The 25,431-nt window shown below is 43.9% G+C and overlaps 1 protein-coding gene across 2 annotated transcripts; it reads left to right on the forward strand.

The window, feature by feature from the left end:
* Positions 1 to 308: 308 nt before the first annotated feature.
* On the forward strand, positions 309 to 25,192 carry prickle1a (prickle homolog 1a). Of its 2 annotated transcripts, none has more exons than XM_069162141.1 (8): positions 309 to 594; positions 18,376 to 18,579; positions 20,374 to 20,487; positions 21,403 to 21,540; positions 22,269 to 22,472; positions 22,655 to 22,841; positions 22,937 to 23,818; positions 23,897 to 25,192. In XM_069162141.1, the coding sequence occupies exons 2-8, from the start codon at positions 18,391 to 18,393 to the stop codon at positions 24,760 to 24,762; spliced, it is 2,580 nt and encodes an 859-aa protein (XP_069018242.1). In that variant the 5' UTR covers positions 309 to 594; positions 18,376 to 18,390; the 3' UTR covers positions 24,763 to 25,192. The 2 variants fall into 2 exon arrangements, with proteins under 2 accessions (XP_069018242.1, XP_069018243.1); XM_069162142.1 differs by lacking the exon at positions 309 to 594 and adding an exon at positions 12,842 to 13,121.
* Positions 25,193 to 25,431: the final 239 nt, after the last annotated feature.

Genomic DNA, 25,431 nt, shown 5'->3' on the forward strand with positions numbered 1-25,431 from the left:
ATTTCTTTGTTGTTGAATTGATGCACATTAATTATTATTTGTAGAGAAATGTTACAATTTAAAAAAAAAAAAAAAAAAAATGTTTTTTTTTATTGGTTCATATAGGCTAAGCAAAAAGTTAATATATAGGTAAAGACATTCTATGAAGTCAACAAAAGTGACTCAGTAGTTTTCACCCACTTAAATTAACAGTTCCACTGCAGCAGCAGGAGTGAAACTCTCAGGAGCACTAGTCCGTCTCTCCAGGATTGGTGGGGGCTTCTTGTTTAAGCCAATAGGCAGGGAGCAGCGCTAATGTCATTTCACTGTGACCGCCGAGAGGAGAACCATAGCGCACCGTGCACCGTTGAAATGACTGAGATGTGGTGACAGTGGGTGAAGTCAGACCAGGCTCTCTCTCAGCTCTCCTCTCCAATGCAGCCAGTATCTGGGGTTTAAGCTTATCACTTTGCACAGCTCAGCTTTGCGGCACAGCGGCGCGCTCTCTCTGGACTTTGCATTTTAATGCCAATGAGACGCAGCGTGAATCACTTCTCTCACTTCAGGAATATTGGTTCTGGATACTCGGTTTACTGCGACTGAACTCTTTTGGAGGTGAGTGGACCAGGTTATTAAAAGTATTTAACTCAAGAATCTACCTAGCTTTTAAACAATTTCACCGATGGTCCCATCTGTCTGTTTGTATGATTTTTACGGCCAATTCATTTTAATTTTTATGATGCAGTGGCAAAGAAAATACGGACCTTTTAACTTAAGTGTTGTGGTTTTGATAATGAAAACAAGCAGCACTTTAAATTATATATCGTTCAAACACTCACATACTCTGTAGAGACCATATGTTTACTTCTGTCAGCCCCAAAACTCGGTATACTGGTTTTAATCGCGCTAACGCTACTTTGCGCTTTTACGCAGCAACATCTCCAAAGAGACACGTTCCACTTTCCCTGCGCGTAAAGTCAGAGTAACCGCATTTCTCTGACGCTAAAAAAAACATAGCCTGAGACGTCGGAAGTGTGGAGTCCCTGGGGCCTCCAGATGTATGGACTCAGCTGTCGCCTGTCACTTTGGTGACAACTGGTCGGCGCTCTGTGACCGCTGTCTGTCCGCCACCGCAGACTCCGTAGCTGTCAAGAGTGCTGTTTAGTGAGAGAGAAGGTGGTCACATACCTCGGCCACATACAGTACGTGTAGTTACTCTCACTTTCTTAAATTTTAACCATGATCGATAACTTTGGAACGGCTGCAAAAAAATAAACATTCTTGGAAGTCATTACAGTTTTATTAAAGTAAGTGAAGACATCTGGAAACGTATTTTTCATAAGAATAACTTGTTTTGAGAATATCCATGAGTCAGTGTGGATCCCCTTGATAAGGTGATCTGTTCTGTCTTGCTGTAAAATTTAATGACTGGTTTTAAATCTGAATTTAAGACCAAGACATACTTTTTTCCAGCAGTTCCAATGTCGTGAATTAAAAAAAACCTGCAAGCTGCTTGAGTGAATTCATCACTCCTTGTGGACCTCTCACAGAGCTAAACATGCCATAAAGGGTTTCCTTTGGAGACCAATGACACACCCTTAAGTTTCAAACATTTTCCAGCCTCAGAAAGTGCAAAACCTACGAGACACAGGAGAGCAGTTAGTTATATTTAACCAAAGCTGTCTAAAATAATATTTTACTCTCATTGGTCCGCAGTCAATATCTCCATAAGCCTTTCAATCTTGAGCATACCTTCTTTGGGACTGACAAAATGACCCCACTTGAGTTAAACTGGCCTGAAATCTGTCACTACAACCACAGCTGATGAACACAGAGCACTGCTGTGATCCCAGGACAGTTCAGCTTGAAGCCAGGTAAAAGGACAGATGCAGGATATGGCTTTTTTTTTTTTTCATTTGGACATATGAAATTGAGAGCTTATGGAAGGGTTGCGGGCAGTTCAAGTGAATATGCATCTAAATAAATGGTATTGGAGGACTCTGACAGTACAAAGGAGGAAGATTAACTGTAGGTTCTGCAGTGTCAACAGTGCCACTTCAAAGTGTAACTCCCCAGGTCCGAGTCTTGCTATAATTGTACCAGAAGCTATTTTAAAACCTGGTCACTCCCGTCCATGATTACAGCACTTTAAATAATTTCCCCTTCGTTGTTTTATTCTTGGGATACTGGCCAGTAGAGGAAACGATCAGACAAAGAAGTAGATTGAGTGTGAGTGGGTAAGTGCGGTGGACAGATACAGCACAGAACCAAGGTGGTAGTGTCACCTAGTGGCCAGAATACAGGTTGACAGCTTCACTGCCTCGGAGTCAGAGGGGTCATTTGATTGACTTTTAAACCATAAACGATCATTCGTTCAGCCTAGGATTAAATAAGAGCATGTAGGCCTACATCTACGATTTAGACCTGGTTTCATATTATCATTGCAAATTAATGATTTACATCTATTTAACTGTGAATGCCATGAGATGTACCACATGTGTCGTATACACTATATAGACTAAAATCTGGGTCTCATACTTCACAGCTGCAGCTATTAATGTGTGCATGATGTAGCAGAAAAGGCATGTGTTGGGGGCGATGTAGCTTATACTTTCAATGATCTGCTGCAGGTGAGAATTCTCTCATGATGTTATTTATAGACTAAATGATTTACAAGAGGTGACTTTGGAGCAGTTCCACATGTCACACGCTGCTTGTTCCTGTCTCATTTCCACAGCCTTGAGGTGAATCAAAGGTACCATTAATAGAATGAAAACACTTCTAAAGTGTGTTGTTCAGGATTTGTGTGTGAGCGCAAGAGGGAATTAAAATAGCTCTGGCCTTATAATTTTTTGGACACAGTAATGGAAACAGTTCTGATCCTTCTCAGCCAACTCGATGTTTACTCACTTCATAAATGTGGATTATGTTGATGGTTTATTTGAGTACCAAAGCGCTTTGTTAAATACTGGAGGTTTTGAGTCTGGGCAGCAGATATAGATGGGTCTATGTCATGTATGAGCACCGAGTAATGCAGTTTAGAGCACAGCAACAGTGGTTTAGGTGGAAACAAATCACAGAAATGAAAACAGTTTCAGACATAAACAGCAGGGCATGTCGCGTGTGTCTGAGATGGACAGAGACAAAGTGTTCACCTCTGTGTGTGTATGACTGTCGTTAGGTGTCGGAGAGACCCAGCTGAGTGTGAATGAGCAGAATATAAGTCCCAATGTCTGTGTGTGTGTGTGTGTGTGTGTGTGTGTGTATACGTTTCCCACTGTTGATTTAAAAGCCCAGTACCAGTGAGTGAAATGTACACAGAGGCTTGTTTGTGCAAAGCTAGAATGAATCACCCTCGCGTCCGTGTAAATCGCCGGCAAGCCAAACACTCTGGCAGCCCTTTATCCCCAGACGTGGCCCAGCTCACCGCAGCAGGGCTAAAAGCGGAGCGGGACAGGGCCGTGTGTTGTGAGGAGCTGTCAGAGGAGGCCAGTCTTTCATGGCTCTGGATGGGGAGATGTGGCATGGAGTCATGTTGCCACAGACAAACTCCACAGAGCAGAGTCCATTGACTGTAAACTGTTTGTGGTAGGTTGGCAGGAGATCGGATGAAATATGGCTTGTTTAAACGCCGGTGGTCCCTGAAGCTGTGGTCACTGGGCCTGGCTGGATGAACGCTGGCTTGGATGGTCAAATGTAGGGCACTGTTACAGTGCGGTCGTCCAGAGTGGGATAACCATTGTGGATGTTGCTGTCTGTCGGAGAGATTATAACTTTGTGCTTGCCATACTGTAAAGTTCCCCCTGTGTTACTTTCAAACAGCATCATGTATGAGAGTCAGTGGGATCTGCCTGAAGCGGTGGCACACATTGGATCCACATGCTAAGCATTATTCTAAAGTGATTAAAGGTAGTTAGTGATTTAGCGCTTGCAGGCACAACTTTGTTTATTAGGAGCTGCATGAAGTTAGAGGAAAACGGGTTTGGCTCACACACTGGAGTTTAATGCCTCAGCAGATCTCTGGTAACCACACAGCGTAATTGTGGGACCGACCATCAGACCACCACGATGATGAAAGTCGTACTCGACACACATGTCTCATTATCACCACCATGTACAGGCATGATGCTCAGCTTTGGATGTGTAGTGCATAATAACCATGGTGTCGTGTTACAAAGCCGGTTATTATCAACATGTCTGTCTCTGATAAATGTCAGCAACCTCAGTGATGGAGAGTTTGGAAAGTTCATCTGACCCAATGTTACGCAGTCAGGGATACCTGCAGGAGGGCTTGTTTTCACTCTGTCCTCCGCTTCTGTAGGGATCCATCCAATCCATCACAGCATCACAGGGCTAGAAGCAAAAGAAAACATATTAGCCTGAGATAGTCATTAAAAAGCCCAGCTCATTTCCCCAGCGCACAACAGGGGATTCAGTTAAAGCTTTCCGGACTCCCGCCTGGAAATATGCAAAACACACACTCCCTCCCCTTCTCCCCTTCCTGTGGCTCTTGTTCCTCCTGTTAGCATTGTCACAGGGGTGGAGTCAGTGAGCATGGATGATATGGAAAAGGTCAACAGGGTTTAAAAATGGACCCTGCAGGGCAAGGGATTTTTTTTTTTGGACCGACAACAAAGGTATTTCCTCAGATTTTTCTGAAAGGTTACAGTTACAGACTGTGGGGACAGTGGCTGGATGTCTGCCAGAATATTCCTCTCAGAACATTTACTCATTAAAACTCCTGTCATAGCCTACTGTGTCATTAATCTGGTTTGGAAACAAATGTATGCACAGTTTGACCATATTCCCAAATCACACAGTGCTGAATTTGATTATAAGTCATGCAAAGTATTTCCAAAAAAATATCATAAGAAGATTAACAGGAACATAAAGCAATAAATCAACACATTATCTCCTTCCCGCTCCCGATGATTTAACGAGGTGTTTCTTCTTCTCTTTATTTTTCACTGGAAGAGTTTTTCATGAGTTTATTCAAAGATAATTCCTTAACAAGATGTTCCATCCAAGAATAGTGGATGCCCTGTTTACCACCTCATATACACAGCGCATGCTTAACATTCATAATGAAACACTCAGCCTCTTCCCACTTCAGTGGTTTGGCTCCAAAGGTGCTGAATTCTGACATTATTAGCATCTATTTATAGTTCCACCATTATGAAACTCTGCAGCAGGGTTACAGGTAGACAGCCAGCTCTCAATCAAAGCAGATGTTTTAAAACCAAGGATTACATGCATTTTGATTCCATTTATTATTTGTTCAAAATGAAGTTTGGACCTACTGTAAATCTATGCACATTGTTATACAAGTTTTAGTGCGCTGGTTGGATTTAGTGTTCTGAAGTGAGGGTAGGCTTTACAACAAACAGCAGTCGTACAAGAAAAAGGGAGGAAGTTCACAACATATATAGCAGTATCATCATAGTGCCACAGAATCAACTAATCATAGCGTTTAAAACAAGTAAGTGTTGTGAAAGGCAAGGGAATATTCATATTTGTATTTGGCTTTCAACACATCTTAGGTTTTAATTATGTGAAAATGCAGAGCTATCATTCTTTAACTGAATTGAATTGAGGTGATGTATCATTTCATTAAGTGATGCTGTGAGGAGGACTAAGTTGAGCTATATTTTGCAGCGCTGGACACAAATAATGTGATAATAGAAAATGAATGCAGGGATTCTTCTTTTGAAAAGCTACCGACTGGAGCGCATGTTCAGTCACATTATTTGTTCTGTTCATTTTGATTTCCTAAACACTCAATTTAATGCTATTTTTGTGTTACATCCCTCCCTCCCCTTCTCCCTCCCCCCTTCCCCCCCAACCCCCCTCACTGTGAGTATCACTGATACCTCTTATAAAGTTTACACTGGATTCATGTTTAGTATTTTCTACCTTGTAATATCTTATAATCTGTTCACACGGAAGAAATGTATTATTATCAGTTGGAAAGAGCCATACATCACAGTGAAGGTAAATGTTGCTGGATGACATACAGATGGGTTAATATTGACAAAGGCCAACTGAGGACATGTCTTGCAGAGCAGCAGCCTGAGGCCCACAATGGGCTCACTGAGCTGACACAGGAACAGTTCGTTTGGCCACAACAACCTGTCGGCAGCCCCTAGTGAGAGGCCAGTTCAAAGAGTCAGACTTTTGTTTGCTATGCTCGCACTGTCTTCCTGTTAGGGGTTGGGCTCCCAAAGAAAACAAGAGCGCTGGCTCAACAGATGTGTACAGCTGTGCTTGTGTCCTGTCCGTAGGCAGGCGCACACTCCTGACAATTCAGGGAGCTTGTTGGATATTTTATGATTTAAAAAAAAAAAAAAGGCAGCTCATATTTTATGGAAAGGACGATTATTTTTCAAATAAAACGCAGTGTCCCTTCACTCTGTCACATGATCTGTGGCTGAAAATGGTTGGGTGTCATTAGTGACCTCAGTATTAGCAGTGCCAAAAATAACACATTGATGCTGACAGAAACAGACACATTACATGCAAGGTTTCTAAGAATATGCCCTGCCCTGGAGGACTGGTATCCGTAATTTGAAGGGTGATAAGGTGGCCAGTTGTGTCCTTTTTTCCATTCCACACATGCATTACGCCAAAACACGCATGCATGCACACACATACACACACACACACACACACACACACACACACACACACACACACACACACACACGCACACACACGCACACACACGCACACACACACACACACACACTCAGATCCCAGGCACTAATGTCTGGTCTGTATATCAGATACACTGACTGAGCCTTCCAGAGGCCTTCAGATTGGACCTCACTATATATACAGCGTAACATGCAACTCCTATACTTTATCTATGCTATCTACCACAAGTGAGACTTTGCACTCTTTTTAAAGTTACATGTCAAAATTCACATGAGGAAAGTCTCTGGGTTTGAAGTGATACGGGTACATTCATCTTCATGTTGAATTTGTCACAGAAATGACTCATTTAAAATGAAATCAGAATTGTATGACTTTACTGAGTATGCATGCAGAGATTTAGTTTAGTCATGGCAGGTCATTAACTAAAGTTTTTGTGATGAAGTCATTCCTGCTCTAATGTTACCTAATGCCAAGTTTAGACTATGTTTTTTCAAACACAGTTCGAGACAGACAGTATCGTGCGCACCACTTCAGAAACTTAATAGTCATCTAATCTGACCATCAGAAAAGATTATTTTCAAAATTTTACAGGAAAATAGAAGAATTACCAAAGTAAAAGTGCAGTGAATTATGTTTTTTTTTTTTTATATATATATATATATATAATTTGGAGAATCAGAGCACTGGTATTGGATCAATATTAAGAGTCAGCCTATAGCCTACATTGAGGTAAAGGGAGACATAAAGTTGGATAGATGGTTTCTTTAGTTTATAGTGTTGGATAAAGCCACAAAGGACATACAGAAGAAATCTATAAGTTTCCCTCCCAAGATGTAGCTTTCCAAACATGCATAACGTCTTTGTCCTCTTAAGACGTGAATATTTTAGACATATCTAACAGACAAGCCAACAAGGCCCATTTCAGACCAGACTAAAAATCCAGCTGGAAATTTTGTTTCTGTATGTTTTAATATGAGTCACATGAGGAGGTGAAAGGGTCAACAACATCAGAGCAACGGGGAGCCTTACAGGGGAGATCGTTGGGCCTCTCCTCTGCTCTTTCTGCTGTTTTACTACCACCTTAATGACTTAAATTGTATCCAATTAAGCAGCGCTGGAAAGAAGCATCCCCGCTCACAGTTGTCAAAGTTCCCTCTGTGCTGTGGCACTGGAGCATGTGTTTAATTAGAACGCTCTAAAAAGACTGTAACAGAGCGTTTCTTCAGGAATGTTAATCATTAGTGGGATTCTGACTGAGCAGCTCTTAACTGTTTGAGAGTATTGTTGGATTCCACGGTTTGCCTTTTGAAGCCATGCGGTTCAGGAAAATGTTCCACGTGTGGGAATTGTCAACCTTTTCTTCTTAAAAAAAAAAAAAAAAAAAAAAAAAACGGCATCGTCTCCTTCGACAACGGCCGGCAGCGCTCACGCCCGAGTATTGCCTGTTTTGTTACGGCGGTCTCATTCACGTGTCCATTTGAGCCCAAGGCTGGCAACACAGAAGAAATAGTTCTGCTGCCATATGAAGTATATACTGTTGAACTTAGAGGAAGGTTGAGGAGTAAAGCCCAGATGTGTGAGGTGTGAGGTTTAAGGGGCATGTGAGCTCGACTCCCCGAAAGTATGAGGTCATAAACTGAAAATATAGTGAAGTCTCAGACGTCACGTGTTGAACCTAGACGTCGATGGGGTGCATGTTTCAACAGAGTTGATCAAACCTTTTCACGAGGATGGAAATGAAGGCATGGAAAACCTGACAGTTTGCACGGTCATAGGGAAAACATTACAGCTTCATAAAATGATGGTAAAGCAGAGACTTGTTGGTTGAACACACTGGTTTGAGGTGTAAATAGGGCTGTTTGGTAATTTTATGTCTATATTCATCCCAGTTTGTCCATGGAGACCACACATGACAGGCTTTGCCCTTTGCTGATCCACTGCTTTTGTTAGTCCAAGTGTGTAGTGTAAGAGCAGCCCATTCATCCTCAGCCTGCTCTGTGTGCAGACAGCCACAGGCTTTTGTTGAGTTATAGCGTCCTTAAATAAAGGGGCTTCCTCCCTTTAACAGCCCCGGGAGCTCTGTCGCTCCACTTCCCATTGTTCCCAATGAGGTCCGGCTTTTACAACTAGGTGAGAGGGTGTCAAATTGAGGGTGAAATACGACCCGTCCCGATCATGCACCACTGCGATGTTTGGCAAAGCAGTTACACAGTAGTGTACGTATGACCAAGTGAAGAAACAGTTCCCTGACCCCCGGCTTTGTTCCGAGATATGGCACGTCTTGTTTTGCATGTTACTGCATGGAAACTGAACATTCATGTTCTATTACATCATACATGACACAATGAGGTTGCAGCAGATGAAATAAAAAGTAGAAATAAACAAGTAGATAAGTGGTGTTTTGGGAGATTGCTTTCGTAAAACCAGAACCATTCAAACTTACGTCATCTACAGTACTTAACGAGTATTGTGTTATTGGTTTAATACAACAGTATTACATACTGTAATCTAATAATTAAACCCAGACAGCCTCCTTATAGACTTATAAAGTAAACATTGAGACCTTCTGTGTTTCTATTTGGCAAGTTCGAAAATTAGATTTTCAGTAGAGGTGTAAAAGTTCACATGTAACCATATCTCATTACCAATTTAGTCCAATAAATCTCAAATGCTTTCTGTTTTCCAAATTCTATTTTCATACTCAGCACTCTTGAGAAACACATGATCTTTAGAGTCAAGCGAGTAGATATTTCTCTTAAATTTTTACAAATGTCTCTTGTCAGAAACTAAGGTCAGATGCCCTCAGCTGCCTCCAATGTGTCAGAGTGAAACAGTAAAAAGGGGTTATGTGAGGGTTATAGGACTAACAAGCCCACAGTCTGACCTGAGTTTGTCAGCGCCAATCTAGCTAAGTCAATATCAATGCGCTGACTGCTCCACCAGTTGACCTTTTCCTCCCTCTTTCAAGGCGTAAAAAGGATTGTTGTTACAGTAGGGTGATAGGCTTTTATTGGCCTTTATAACTGAAGCTTTTGTTGGGCCTGTGTCCTGCTAATACCCGTTGGCAAGTCATTTAAACCTTGAGAATGCCTACTTTTTATAAGGTAGCTCACACACCAGTGAGAGCTCTCCTCAACAATGGTCATCAATGACTGTAACTTAGAGACTGACCTTCCCTTTGCCCCCTGCGGTACCCCAATTTAGGACAAGACAGAAACTTGTCTCATTTAAATAGATTACATCAGGCTTTAATTCATGCTAGTGTCACAGCGAGGATTATATGCTTGCTGTGAGATGTAGCACTCAGCAGATGCTTGGTTTTATGGGTTCCCTTCTTCAAGGACGTGTTTGGACCAGAGAAGAATGCAGTTTTATCGTTGGGCGTTGGTTCTGATGATCATCATCTCTGTCCTGTCATTGTCAGGGCATGCTGGTCACAGACTACCTCGCCGCTAGCACAGGGCGTATTTTTTTCTTCTTCTTCTTCTTTTACAGCGGTGAGAAGGTGCAGACCAGGTGTGAGATGCTGTTCAGGTCGTTGTGTCTATGACAGGGGAATAGGCCGTAAAGCCCCGGGGTCATAGATTTATGGGTCATCTGGTGCTCTCTAAGGTCAAGGGTCAGGGACGCGAGACTTGTCCAGCTTTATATTATTCAACTATGTGAGGCGAACCTTGAACTGTGCGGGCAGCTACTGCTAACTTTAGCTTGGTACGATCGGTGATTCTCAGCGGGTTGTTATTCTGATACAAGTTCCTGTGTGAGAGACTAAAGATAATCCGCTGATGCCTTTGAATAGATGTCCACCTTAGTTCACTGTCAAAGTCCACACATGTAAACTTCAGTTTGTGGTGGCCTCTTTGAAACCTGTTGCTCAGCTATCTTTCAAATGTCCAGCTTTGAAATCCGTCCAAACTTTATGAAAAGACAAAGCATCCCTTAAAATGTCAAAGTATCGCATTAAATGAAGATGGTGATTCATTTTTACATGTTGAGAAAATAAAGAACAATTCTTTTTTCATAATGGCAAGGATGTTGCTCTGCAACTTTTGTGCTGATTAGTTGACCATCTTGGCTTTGCATTTCATGAATCCAGCCTGGTGGGGGTGGTGGGGTGGGGGGCATTGTGTCGTCCCTCCTCTCAAAGACTTGCTAATGGAGCAGGGTGCTGAGTCTTTTGGACCAGCACAAAGGCCTGAAGTTTGCTGTGAAAGGGTGCCTCTCCTCCCTGGCCTTGGCTGCTACAATGGCTTTGTCCGCACACCCACACACCTCGACAGTGCGTCCACCACGCAGGGGGTTAATGCCCATTTTAGTCAAATCCAATGGGTTTTTTTTGGTAAACGTTCTCTTACTTTTTAAAGAGTATATCTACAATTTTAAACTGCATTTTGTTTACATTTAAATACCGGCCACCATTCACCACCCACGCCGTGATATTTCAGCACATAATGGTGTGAATGTGAAGAGTGTGGGCGTGTAGAGGATGGAGAAATGTTAGACGCTGTCAGTCACAGAAAATAAATGAGCTTTTGGTCTTCAACAATCTGTGGTCTGAGTAAAGGAGAGTGCGAGAGCACTTAACTGACATTGTGTCCCAACTTCAAACAGTTTGACAGAACTGTGCATACAAATAGGGAAGACATTTTTTTTTTAAACAATGTCACTGCTTTTGCTACATAACATTATTGGCCTTTGCAAACCTTGCACTTTAAAAAAAATTTAAAAAATTAAAAAAAAAAACAGTTTACAGAATTAGGCCCTGACGTCACATCCACAAAATCAAGCAGCTACTAAAGTGTTTATAAAGAAAGCAATTCTAGCTGTTTAATAGATTCCTTGCTTCCTTGTAAAATGTTCTAGTGCTTTGTTTTACAGTCTTAAAGTATGTTAACACTGAAAAGGAAGCTCTGCGACACAATTATGTCCACTGGTAAACCTGTCCTTTTGGGCGAAAGCAACACTTTGACATTGCAACTAAACAACCAGAGAAGGATGTAAAAGGTGCAACTGTTCAGAATTTGACCCGAACTGGTCACTTTTGTTTTCTGAGGCAACAGGAAGAGAATCACGTTCTGACATTCCTGCAGGGGTGAAGGAGAGGCAGAGGTCAGCTGCGTCCTCCCGGGGTGCTTCACTGGATGGGCGATTATGTACATTTGGGTTTAATAGATGTTGATAATTTAAGTTCCTGTCCTTCCTGACACACAACAAAGGCAAACGGAAAGGATATTAGCCAATAGTCTGAGACATTCAAAACCCTCGTTGTAATGATTTTTGTATTTTTGTAATGTTTCTTGCAATAGGCATTACATTTTACGACATTGTTATAATTATATAATGTTTGCAATATGAAGATGCACAAAAAAAAAAAATACTGATTGATTATATACACACTTTATGTTATACAGCATATACTTTATGATTCCAGTGATAAGGTTACATGTATGTGTTTTTCCGGACGTACCAAAGCTGATTTGAGCGACGTTGGACATTTTTAACTCTGACTCAGACCATGTTAAACTGATAATAACAGCTTTGTGGTTGAAATATTTGTCTTCCAGCGAGGACTTCCCTGACTCGCATGTTAATGGCCTGATAACTGCTCTCATGTAGACTTGCTGACATCATGCTCAGTTCAGTGGGAAGGGTTATTTGTGAGGCTGATCTAAGATGTCGTAGACGGTGGGAAGCTATCATGCTTGCAGGATAAATAAAGCATATTTCTTTCATTTTCATCTGACAATCACTCTGTAGTCATAAAACTGTAGTCACTCTATCACTTAGTGACATTTTAGCGCGAAAGAAAAGAGAGACAAACCACCAGATAAACCAACGTCTGACTGTAACATTGACCACCCTCCCCACATCTTTGGACTGTTGATAGGGAAAGAGAAAAAAAGAACGTCACGTGAAAGCTGTTGTGGATATGGGGCGGTTAGTGTGGTAAAACGAGCTCTGCCATCACTGATGTGCTACTTAAAAAGCGCAGTTCCTGTGAGCTGTGCTGGTGGTTCTCATTTGAGAGCATGCGTTTGAAGTGCGAGGGGAGGGTAAGCGGGAGGGGAGACGCCTCGCTCTGCCGTATCCTGCCGTGACTGGCTGCTCTGAGGTTAAGGGGCCGGGCTGAGGTTAGGAGGGCTGGGTCGAGGGAGCGGGGGGAGGAGTGCTGGGGTGAGAGAGACAAGGGTGGGATGACCATCTGGTCGGGCTCCTTCATGTACACGCACACGCACACACCTCGCTCAAACACTCTCTCCCATGTACTCAGACATCTCCCTGACTTTTTACAGTCTTCTCTTTGATATGGGCCGCTCCTTCACTGACAGCTGCGGTAGAGAAGGCTGACTGCTCCCGTCCCGGATTTTAGAGCTCAGAGGATCTTGCATAGATATGGAGGCCAGAGGCTGGAGAAGAATCTAGGACTGGCTATAGTGGTGATAAGATTATTTTTCCTGCACGCCTCAGGAGATTTGGCCTACACTGAGGTAAGACCAGCAGGGAACTGACTGAAGATGTAAACTGGTTCCTCAGAGGAGTCTTCTTTGGGTTGTAGAGAGGCTCTAAGGAAAACATGTAGACTTCATCCTTATGTGTCTGTTGAAGTTCATTGGAGTCTGATGAAAAGTTTAAACATGTACGTGAAATCTCTTGGTTTATTTAGCGTAACATGAGGATAGATTCATTATTAATCTGTGTTTTGCATGATGTGCAAACATGCAGAGTATTACACATATAGATGGAGCAATTTCTGATATTTGCTGAAGTGAAAGTCTGCTTTCAGAAGTGCTCTTCTGCAAATAAGGTGATGTGAAGGGTGTCATTGTCTTCTGTGTCTGCTGACTCAATGCACTCGGATGTAAATGTGTAGATCTCTGTGGGGATGTCACTCCCATCCATTTGGTCTTGGAAAAACACTCCCCCGGCCGAAAGGAGGCCCCCTTAAGTTGACCAAAAGTCCGGACCTGTAGCACCTCGACACTGGATAAACCCGCTTTGGTTCTTTGGTCGGCAGCATTTCTGCTTTGGCCTTTCAAGTTGACTGCATTCAGATGTTGTGCGAAGAGAAAAAAATATGAATGAACATCTTCAGTGCTGTTTTCCAGCTCTTGGTTTTTATGAGGCTCGGTTGGCTTAGTCATGTTTGGTATATAAAGATCATTCACTTATAACTTTAACAGTGATTTACCAGTGAGGCTTCTGGTTCTCACAAGGATGTAATTGTCTCACAAATCTTATTTGGCCAGCAGTTACTATAGGTTTTTTTTTAATATATACAAAGGATATAACATTAAGTGCCAAAACTTGACAGGTCGTCATTTTGAAATATTTGTGTGTACAGAGAAAGCAATGTTACATATATGCATATTTTTCTGTCTTGTCTGACATAAAAAATAAACTGATATGTCTGTGTTGACGCTCAAGCAGGCAGAAACTTTGAACTGAATTTCTTGTTTTTCTCTCCAACTAGAGTCTACGCTGCATTGCTGAGCTAGCAGAAGCCAAGTTAAACATGTCGGGCCGGTCCAAACTGACAGAGAGCACTGTGTTGGGTTGTGTGCATGTCCATCATCCACTTCCTAGAGGAATATAGACAGTAATTCAGACCAGAAGCTGCTTGTTTTTCCTGTGCACTCGTTGCAGGGTTGTAAAGCCAAGGCTCCAGTGTCTGGATTTTGGGGGTCTCTGTTTTAAGTGTTGTTGGATACTATTTAAAAATGTCACTGTTGGCTGTATTTATTGGTCCGTTGCAGTATGAGGTCTTGTGAGAGGTTTGTATTCCACCGAGTGATAAATAACATTACACTGTAGTTAAGACAGAGTCAGACACTACTTTCTTAAGGGAGAATACAAACGCGTGGTTATTTTGTTCTTTAATGAATCGTCTTTGCGCCCACTCATTCACTGAGCTTCTGTTATACAGAGCTTGTAGGAAAATAAGCTTCATTGTGCACCTCTTAAGTGAACACAAGCCCTTCATTCATTCTAAATAACTTGTGGGATGTTTTAAAGATTTGCATTCACTGAAGACCGTTCAAAGCAAGCATGTGTTTGAGCATCCCTCTTTCACCTGGCTTGACTTAAATTTCCTCCTCTTTTGTGTAACAAGACATTAACATTTTCATACATGCCAGTCACCCCATTTTAGCCACAGTCTGATGGGGACACCCCCCCCCCCCCCCCCCCCCCCCCACACACACACACACACACCCGCCCTCTAGCCCTCTGTGGGCAGATCAGTCAGATATGCAGGCCTGCAGCTCCCAAAGCCATGTTAACAAGCACCTTTACAAAAGAGTGAGGGGCTGTTAAACATTCAGGACTGCAGGGGTCTGGCTAGTGTGGGAGGAGGGCAGGAAAGGGGGAGCGGGGTGAGAAAGAGGTGGAGTTTCAAAACGAATCTCACAAACCATAGATCCCTTGTTAGGAGAAAAAGTTTAAAAGCCAGCATGAGTGATGAGTCAGTAAGTTGGCTGGTCAGTCTGAGCACGGTTTGGTTAGTTGGCTCACTGCTTCTGTCACTCACAATGTCGAGGAAGCGTTCTGGGCAAAGTCAGAGGAAACAAACTGCATGACATCTGAAGGAAAAATTAGCATGCGAGCAGATGTGTTCGTTTGAGAAAGGGGGCTTTTGCCTAACCGTGTACATCCCGTATTCCTGGCTGAAGTTCAACCCTGACATTGCTGTGAGTCAGGTTTGTCAGTGAGAGATGTCCTCGCAGATACTTGGCCAACATGTGAAAGCAAACATCTTTCTAACAAATGTAGCACAAGAGTGACTGATAAAAAACATTTTTTTTTTTTTTTTTAATTTAGAGTGAGGCTAAAGAGTCTCTGGGCTCCTGACTGAACCTGCCTTACAGTTAGCCATCTCCCACATGAAACCCAAGCTGCACTCAAACAAGGCCACATTTTTGACGGTTATTTTGGTCTCATTTGCAAGTCAATAGATGCCAATAGAACAAGAGAGGGTCTTATTTCTCGCCCTGCTCTCATCTGCGGACAGGTTATCCGGGTTTGAGGGCTTTAACTCTCATTTATGAGGAGATAACGCACCACATCTTCAGGAAGAAAAAAAGACTTAAAGAGAGATAAACAGAATCTTGATGGAACAAGCCTTCAGTGGATTCTTGCACAAAGGCACCATTGTTGAGGACATTAGAGGCATTTTAATGGGACATGTCACAAGCCTGTTTGCCTAAGCTGAGTTTTTGGTACAGTGCAGTCATAAATTCCTCTCAAAAAGCACATGAATCCACTACGACCACTATCCATCACTGTTAAGTCTGATAGTCTATGACTAGGTATGTTTAAGTTGGCATGCCAGTTATTGCTCATGGCTGGCTTGTCCTTCAGGAAGATGAGTTGATGTGAATAGCCAGTAGCTGCCTGGACTAGCATGTCTTGTTACATTACATTACATTTCATTTAGCTGACGCTTTTATCCAAAGCGACTTACAATAAGTGCATTTCAACCACGAGGGTCTTGTGGAGCAGTTAATCATCCACAGACATGCCTATCTCATTAAAAACGAAGGTATGTACATGAGCATACCGCCGAGTCTGACAGGGTGTTGATAATGCTGTTTGCGCTCGTGTGGACCAGCTTCGCCCACAGCAGGCCGTGTCTTTCTGTCTGCATCCATGTGTGTGCATTCCCTCTTCAAGTATGGGAGCTGCACACTCCCAGAAGCAGCCAGGCACATATATCATTCAAGGAGAGAGCGCAGATTTTCAGGCCCCTTTACTGTCACGTCTGTGTTCAAAGGCTGCACTCGAGTGCATCTGGTTTTCTCAGCTGTCCCTCTGTGGCCCTCTGTGCCCTTGCCGGCCATAGGGGGTGGCTGCTCGGGGGGAGGGGGAGGAGGGAGGGTGCTGGATGCTGGCCGTGCTCCCATTTGATCTCAGCTAGAGCCCCTTGGCCTGAGAAATTACCACAACTGGACACACATTCATCTTCTCCATGTTTACACGGTCCTAAAAAGCTTACAGCAGCTCAGGAATAGAAGCTGAGGGTTTTTAGTAGTGATGTTAGGAGCGGTGGACAGAGCGGTGCCAGACCCATGAAGGAGTTAGATATGGAGGGATAAATAGAGGGGGGGGGGGGGGGGGGGGGTGAGCACATGGAGGTGACGAACAATTACTCAAAATGAATTCAAGTAAGAACAGTTTCTGAATTGGTTTATGTCATGAACACGTTACACTTGGTGACATTTTCTTTTGTCACAGAACAGAACATTTTCTCACCACTTTGTCTAATTGTAAATTTACAGACCTCATATAACGGATAAGTCAAGACACTTTTGAAAGAACAAATAACACACTCTTCCTCTCACAAAACACATAACAAAATGTTCTTGCAAATAAACAGAAGTAATAAGATTCACTCTTGCGTGCAATCTTTTATATAAACTTAGGGGTTTTGCTGTAGACAGTCTGGCTAATTATATTTAAACATTGAATCAGTTGGCTGATTTAATTTCACTATTCTTGTGCTATTATTAAACTATGTTTTAGAATTGCCTCGTTATAAATATGACCATTATTGGCATACAGTATGTTCACTTTGTAGTTACATTTGGCAATAAAGATTAAATTCATGTAGTGATTTTTTTTTTTAATTTGTATTTATCCAGCTATGTACAGATTTATTTTGTTTCTGTTTTGTCACTACAGCTGCACTGTCATGTCTGCAGGACCGTAGATGTGTAGAAATGCATGAGTGACCATTTTCACCACACACACAGATCAACACGATCCTAGTCTTTGATCTCCCTGTTCTATTTTGTGCCCCTTGTTGCACTGTCAGTATCAGTCAACCCAGTCCGTCCGCATCACCCCACTATCCATCCCTCCCTATCCAGCTACGTCACCTGTCTGCCATTGCTTTGTCCGAGATGAAACAGTGATCAGACACTCACTGCAGCAGGTTGGAAAACAAACAGTCCAAAGGAAAAAGGGGAGATGAAGGGAGAGAGCAGGCTTGTGGACATTCCCCATATGGTGGCCGTTTCTTAAGGCTGGGCCTGTGTTTATACAGACCTCAGCCTCAACTGATCAAGCCAGCATCAGAGCCCATGTGGTGGCCCCTCTTGGGACATTGCATGACGGAGCACCTCGGCGGGGTAAAATGATGACTCATCCAGACCTTAAACTCCACAGATGACGTGAAACGTAAAGATTTAGCCGGTGGCGTCTGATGCAGAACATTGGCTAAAAGTTGGAGTACATAGAAGCAATTTCGAGTTCACTGTGTATTCATTCGAAAAGCTAACTGCATACCGTCGCTATAATGAGATCGGACGTCACCTCAGGGAGCTTCGGGAATTTCCTAATGGTCTCCACAACCTCAAAAGCCACATGAGGAGGGCACATGTTTAACTGCCACCACACTAGCAGTGAAAGGGTATAGTTCTCTTTATGAGTGTCATTGCGTAGTAGACTCATCACCAGAAGTGAACCAAGTAAAGCCTGCTTGGATACCATAATGGGCCTTTGAGGGGGGGGGCTGTTAGCCTCATAAAAGAGGCAGCGATGGTGTGATTCAGCTGGTGGTTAACATTCAGTGAAATAGCGCTGACATGAGAGAGCCAGATTAGATGGACTGAGGATAGTATTATGCAGGGACTGATGTCAAACATCAGCTTGATAACAAACATCTTGTTTTCTTATCTTTCGATCCTCCTGCCTGTTCCTCTCCTCTCCTCTCTGTCTTTCCTTCTATCTTTTTTCTTCCTCCAGTAAAAAGAGAGTCTGATGAGCCTGGCGAGCGCAGCAGGGCCGGCCGCTGGCTTCCAGGGTGGGGCGCGGCAGCGAGACTTCATGATGGAGCAGAAAGTCAGTAAGCTAACCTCCGGCTTCCAACGCAGCTCCACCTCCGATGATGACTCAGGCTGTGCATTGGAGGAATACTCCTGGGTCCCACCCGGGCTTAGACCTGAACAGGTAAGCAGAATAACGCTCACAACTGACTGTTCTTAGTGCTGTACGCAGTTCATCATCTTAAACAAACCTGCTCTATTTGAATGTGGTCCTTTTGTGCTCAAAGTAGACTGGCAACATGACAACGTTCTCTTTAATTGTGGTATCTATTTCACAAATCATTTCTTCCCCGAATCGCCACGGTGGCTGACGGTGTATCCTCCTGACAGGGAATAAAAACAGCCCTGACCTGATTCTAACTCCCTTATAGCCCATTTGCCTGGCCCAGATAAATGCTATTCAGCACATTACTGAGCAACACACCAAGAAAAGCCTGTAATGGCACCAACGGGACACACAACATATTTAATAAAACATGCTTGGTCTTTTTTTTGTTTGAGGCAGACTTGTCAGGCGGTACCAGGCAGCCACTTACAGGCAGGATGTGTGTACTTTTATTTACAAACTGCGGTACAGCAAAGTCTGCTTGTGATTACGAGAGATCTGTTCAGAGGAAGACTTGGTGGGTCGAGCCTTCTGCTGCTGGCAGGGTCGGGAATCAAGGGGCCCGTCTTTTAACAAGCCTTCTCCTCCACAAACACAAGCAGGGCTGTTAGTTGCGTCCGCAGGGCAGCCAGTGTGATGTGGCACTTTTCCCAAATCTGCTGCATTTTTCTCCCTGTTGCTCTCTCTTTTCTAGCTCTCTCACTCCATCCCGCTTCCCTTGTTAACCAACACACATGGAAGCAATGAGCAGGTGAAGGGCAAGAAGAAATGGGCTTGCAGCAACCCCAAAGTCTAAACATGCATGGCCTTTTGTTTTTTGGGAAATGCACAGGTCAACTGTAATGCCTTTACTGCGGCCATTTCCCTAAATGAGCCGTGCATTATGGGTCATCATTACAGTGGAGAGGCACATAGGGCCGTGGGTGATCGCTGACTGTTCCTCAGCCCCCAGGGAGCTGGATGGAGGGTAATAGCAGCATGAAGATGTGCATAATTTATGGTGGTGAGGGGGGGGCTTCGGGTTGATTGTCAGGATAAATTGCTGTAACCCCCTCTCTAGACGGCCAAAGCTGCAGGAAGTCCCACAACACACAAGAAAAGCACATCCCACCTCTTTATCTGGCTGACTGTAATAGCCCCTCCCTCATAAAGTTCAGTGGTCAGTCCCGAGGGTCAGGGTGCCATCATGACAGGCTGCTTTGTCCTGTCCCTATAGAGACAAACATATGACCAGGAAAATACAACCGTTAAACTGATTTGACCTGTTGACCTTAGTACAGATTTATGAAGAAAATGAGTCCTCCAGTGCTACCATCAAAGAGCATTGCTGCTTATGTTTTGCCCTCTTGAAATAAAGCTGATTTGGGAGTTTGGAAAAACTCAAACAAATGACTTTGATTCCACAAAGTCAGTCTTCCATACATTTTACACAGAGCCATCCCAGAATGTGTTCCATCACAAATAAATGGGTTGGCTCTCTGGTTCCTTGGAAAAGAATTTGTGTTAATAAAAGTTGGGCTATTCTGTCCAAGATAATAACAATGATGTATCGCTGCAATCTGATGGATGAAAATTTGGGTTTAAAAATGTTTTTTTGGGCGGGGGGGGACCAAGAACTATATGCTCAGAACAATGTCCACAAATTACAGAAAAGGTATAATTTGGAATAGATTCAGTTGTCTCGTGTTGGATTTATTGAACCTTTCAGTTCCACTAAAAATATTTTGTGTGTGATATATTCAGAGTTTTAAAAATATTTTCAGAAAATGTCACTAAAACGTACCTAATGCCTCGATGCCCCGATCTTTCCAGGTGCAGTTATATTTCTCCTGTCTACCTGAGGACAAGATCCCCTATGTCAACAGTCTGGGAGAGAAGTTCAGAATCAAGCAGCTCCTCTACCAACTGCCACCACATGATAATGAGGTGAGAATATTTTGTGTGCATGTGTGCAAATGCAAGTATCATAAAACTCCTCCCAGCAGGTCCCCTCATTTACACCCCAAGCTGCAGGAAAGATCCACTCTCCGTTGTGTTTGAGTAGTTGTATCTGTTGCTGCTCACTGATCCCACAGTGTCAAAGCTTCACCATCTCCGTGCCATCCCACCGATGTGAGCCCTTGGCATTCATGTTGACATCACACTGGGGGATTTTTGTTCCACAATCTTGTAGACATGCAGTGTGGGCACAATGTGACTTTTGACTCGATGATTTTATGATGTTTGCCAGGAGCCCCCACCAGCTGGATTCCTGTCATAGCAGTGGTTTTTACGAGGCCTGCTCAGTGGGAGAGAGGGATGCTGCTTGAAAGAGGCTTTATGTGATGCCACCACCACAGTGGCACCACAGTTCGACTTGGCTGTCTCTCTTCCTTTGTTGCCCGTCCTCCTGATTTCACTCTAAACACAGGCCTTGTTTGTGTAAACGTCTGCTTTCCCTCTTGTTAAGGCTTTGGGAAACATAAAAAAGGCCTGTTGTAAAAATGAGGTTCTCAATCAGGGGCTGTGGGTGGAGATATGTTGTGTGTGGGGGGGAGGAGGGGGGGGGGGCGTAGGAAGGGCAAGCTAGGGTCAAGAGTTGCTTTTGCTCAGCATGCTCTGGTATGCACTCTGCCCTCTCTCATACTTACCTAAGTGTATAATCTTTATTAGTGACTGACAGCGCTGCAATGGGATCTTTCAAGGGAAATAATATGAAAACGTCACTTAAAAAACATCATATCTCACACAGCTGTTTTTCTTTTAGTAGTAGACTTTTAGAAAAAAGTAATAATCCCATTTATGATGTAAAAGTTGTGAAATTGCTCTTCTCATCCATAACTTATCATCTCCTTTTCACAGGTTCGTTATTGCCAGTCTCTCAGTGAGGAGGAGAAGAAGGAGCTACATATGTTCAGTGTCCAGAGGAAGAAGGAAGCCTTGGGGAGGGGCACGATAAAACTGCTGCCCCGCAATCTTCTGAACAGCATTTGTGAGCATGTACGTTCCCCGTCTTGCATGTATAATTTACAATATGGAGAGGATTGGGAGAGAGGTAGTGGGATGAAGTTGTTTTGAAATCAAGCTCCTAGTCCTTATTCTTTTAAAGTATAAAACCCTTTTTCAACTATAGGATTGTAAAAAGTCACGCTATTTAAGAGATCACTAAATACACAATGTGTAGCCATGCACACTAAAAAAGTGTTTGTCTGTTGAGTGGGCTGGAGCACCCAGTGCAGTGTTTCATTCAGCATTTACAATGATCGTTAAGCAGCCAGAGGCTGCCCATAAACCTTGTCAAAACATAGTCCCACTGATGTAGCTCTTCACAAGACACTCATACTTCTCCAAGATTTTCCTCTTTTGAAGGGTCCGTCCTTTTCAAAGTCGTTATAGTTGATTTGATAAATCATAGGATGCATCGGTCAGAAAGACGGGCAGGAAAGAAAAACAAATCTGCCACTCTGGGACTGTAGTTTGGACAACCTGATGGGCTGGCTGGCACGCACAGACGTCCCTCATCAACAGAGCAAATGAACTTGGAAGGTCCATGATATTGTAGTTTCTAATGGCCAGGCTTTGTGTTACATTTGGACACGAAAGCCAAACCTATGCAGGATTCACATCATCTGACCTCAGAATATATTTATAAACTACTGCCACTTTGCATTTTCACAATCTTTTCAGGATGTTATAACCAATCAATCAATCCTGTCTGTATATCGCAGTGTGGCGAGAACATCAACGGTGGAGAAATGGCGGTGTCTGCCTCGAGGGCGAGCCCTGGGCTGTGCTGGCACCCGGCATGCTTTGCCTGCTCCACTTGTCATGAACTGCTGGTGGATTTGATCTACTTCTACCACGATGGAAAGATCCACTGTGGAAGGCACCATGCTGAGCTACTCAAACCACGCTGCTCAGCCTGCGATGAGGTAAAACCGCAAGACTGAAATACAGTGAGAAAACAATGTAGCGCAGGAAACATGTCAGAAGTTTATGGGCTTTCAAAATTCCTCTGGAATAGCAGTAAGATTCGTCCTACGGTCTTGACTAAATCCAGTATCAATATAAAAAATGTCTGTTTTGGCTCATCCAGTAAAATCTTTGTCTACAGATCATCTTTGCTGATGAGTGCACGGAGGCAGAGGGGCGCCATTGGCACATGAAGCACTTCTCCTGTTTTGAGTGTGAGACCGTTCTGGGGGGCCAGCGCTACATCATGAAGGATGGCAGGCCGTACTGCTGTGGCTGCTTCGAGTCCCTCTATGCGGAATACTGCGAGGCCTGCGGAGAACACATCGGTAAGGATGATCATTCTCTAGAGCTTAAACATTTTTGATGATTGCCTAGTCCCCTGAATTGCTTGCTTACGATCTCGACGCCCCCCCTCTTCCAGGCGTCGATCACGCTCAGATGACCTATGACGGGCTCCACTGGCATGCCACAGAGAGCTGCTTCAGCTGTGCCCAGTGTAAGAGCTCTCTGCTGGGTTGCCCCTTCCTGCCGCACCAGGGTCGTATTTACTGCTCTAAGGCCTGCAGTCTCGGGGAAGACGTGCACGCCTCTGATTCCTCCGACTCGGCCTTCCAGTCAGCACGCTCACGTGAATCCCGCCGCAGCGTGCGCATGGGCAAGAGCAGCCGCTCAGCCGACCAATGCCGACAGTCGCTCCTCTTCTCGCCCTCTGTCAACTACAAGTTCCCAGGCTTCAGTGGAAATGCTGACGACACCCTGACCAACAAGTTAGCCCACATGAACTTATCAGATGAGCATTTCTGGAGGGGCCGTGGTGAGGAGACTGAGGCACCTGAGGAGCCAGAGGAGGAGTGGGCTGAGCATGAAGACTACATGACTCAGCTGCTATTAAAGTTTGGGGAACACGGGGTCTTCCAGCAAGCCAATGACTCCAGACCCACAGATTTCTGGATCGCTGAAAAGGACATCAAGTCAAAGCAGGAGTCCACAAAAACTGGCAGTGGTGGTGGCGGAGGAGGAGGTGGAGAAAGGGGCAGCCTGGCCAGTAAGAAGTACCAGGCTGACATGTACTGGGCACAGTCACAGGATGGGCTAGGGGACTCGGCCTACGGTAGCCATCCAGGCCCTGCAAGCAGCAGAAAAATCCAAGAGCTAGAGCTGGATCATGGGGCTGGAGGAGGTTTCCAGGGAGAGGAGCCACAATGGTACACTGACTCTTTGGAGTGTATCACGGACGAATTCAAGAAGACAAATCAGAGTGTCCGAGACTCCATGGACTCACTTGCTCTCTCCAATATTACTGGTAAGTAGACACATGATACGTCAGATCAGTCTTGAGTTCATGTGCAAACATTTTATAATTGTTCTCTCTCCTCTCCAGGGGCCTCAGTAGATGGTGACGGTAAAGATAGATCTTTGGTATATTCCCTGCAAGGCTTCCATGAACTGGAGACCGAAGACTGTGAGAAAACCAGTAACATGGGAACCCTCAACTCTTCTATGTTACACAGAAGTGCAAATTCCTTGAAGAGTCTTGCATCTGAGCAGGAGGAGGAGGAGGTGGAGGACAATGTTCCAGAAGAGGAGGAAGCAGCCACGGAGGACAGACCCAAACCTCATGTCCCCTCCCTCAGAAGGACGCGTTCACAATCTAGGCCCCAGCAAGTCAAATTCTCCGACGACGTGGTGGATAATGGCCATTGCGGTGATGTCCCAGTACGTCATCCCCCTATGAGCGAACGGACTCGCCGGAGAGTGTACCACTTTGAGGAGCAGGGCCAGGAACTTCCCTCCGGTCGCCATCATCACCACCACAGGAGGCGTCGGAGTCGCAAGTCTCGCTCCGACAATGCTCTTAACCTTCTGCCCAAGGAGAGGGCCCAAATGTACTACAATGGGGACCGTAGAGGAAATGCCCTTGTTCCCAAGGGGCACCAAGCCTTCAATGGTCCCCCCAATCCTGCGGCCATGTCAGATTACAGGCTACAGGGCCCAGCCATGGGGAGGTTCTTGGGACTGTATGGCGACGATGATGAGTGGTGCTCCACGTGCTCTTCTTCCTCCTCTGATTCTGAGGAGGAGGGCTTTTTCCTGGGTCAACCCATCCCTCAGCCCAGGCCCCACAGACACTACTACACTGATGACTTGCCCAGCCCGGTAGCAGGCATGCCCTCGCCTCCTTACGGCCAATGGACTAAGTCCAAAAAGAAAAAAGGCCACAAAGGAAAAAACTGTATAATTTCATAGACTTTACTCCAATGAGCTTTAGGTATCGTGTTACCAGTCGCATCTGTGTCTTTTGTTCACTGTTTGAAGTACAGAAACTATTTGCTTGCTATTAAATGCTTCGCTACACTCAATTTACCAAGGTGGTTGTGTAACACACAAGTCCATTCTGATTATTCATTATGTGTATGCTTCTGCAGCATTACAAACTGCTGGTAAAGTATTTCAGAGTAATGCATATTTATGAAACACAATCTAAACTGTGTTTATTTAACAGTGCAGATACTATGTATATATTGTAGAATAAAGTAAAAAAAAAAAACAACAACAAAAAAAAAAACGGCTATTTTTGTACCCTTAACTTGTTTTGTACCAAAGTGGCATTAACAATAAACTATTGGCAGTTGGTACAGAACCATTTTTATGAGGGTGTCAGAAATTGAATAAGAAATTGACTGTGACCCAAGCTCTTCAAATGTGTTTTCCTCCAGGCGTGTGCGGCGCAAACATAAAAGCACAGTGTATTAAATTGTCTGGCTGAGCGGTGTATTTATGGGTCATTGTATTGCAAGCAAATCATTGTAATCTGTATAAATGTACAAACTGGAATATAAGGCTAAGATAGATGATAATTGTAATAAAAATATCTATATATATCATGATTTGTGTTGTTTTTTGTTTTTTTTTCCT

Source organism: Embiotoca jacksoni, unplaced genomic scaffold, assembly GCF_022577435.1.
Source record: "Embiotoca jacksoni isolate LCO1_2020_lvr unplaced genomic scaffold, fEmbJac1.0.p SCAF_3, whole genome shotgun sequence".
Classification (NCBI taxonomy): Eukaryota; Metazoa; Chordata; class Actinopteri; family Embiotocidae; genus Embiotoca; species Embiotoca jacksoni.

What these genes read in the sequence shown, in the direction of transcription:
- prickle1a (XM_069162141.1), top strand. Translation starts at nt 18,391, where the DNA reads ATGAGCCTGGCGAGCGCAGCAGGGCCGGCCGCTGGCTTCCAGGGTGGG. An exon ending in GGCCTGCGGAGAACACATCG is followed by an intron (nt 22,842 to 22,936) that starts GTAAGGATGATC and finishes CCCCTCTTCCAG; the next exon opens with GCGTCGATCACGCTCAGATG. An exon ending in TGCTCTCTCCAATATTACTG is followed by an intron (nt 23,819 to 23,896) that starts GTAAGTAGACAC and finishes TCTCCTCTCCAG; the next exon opens with GGGCCTCAGTAGATGGTGAC.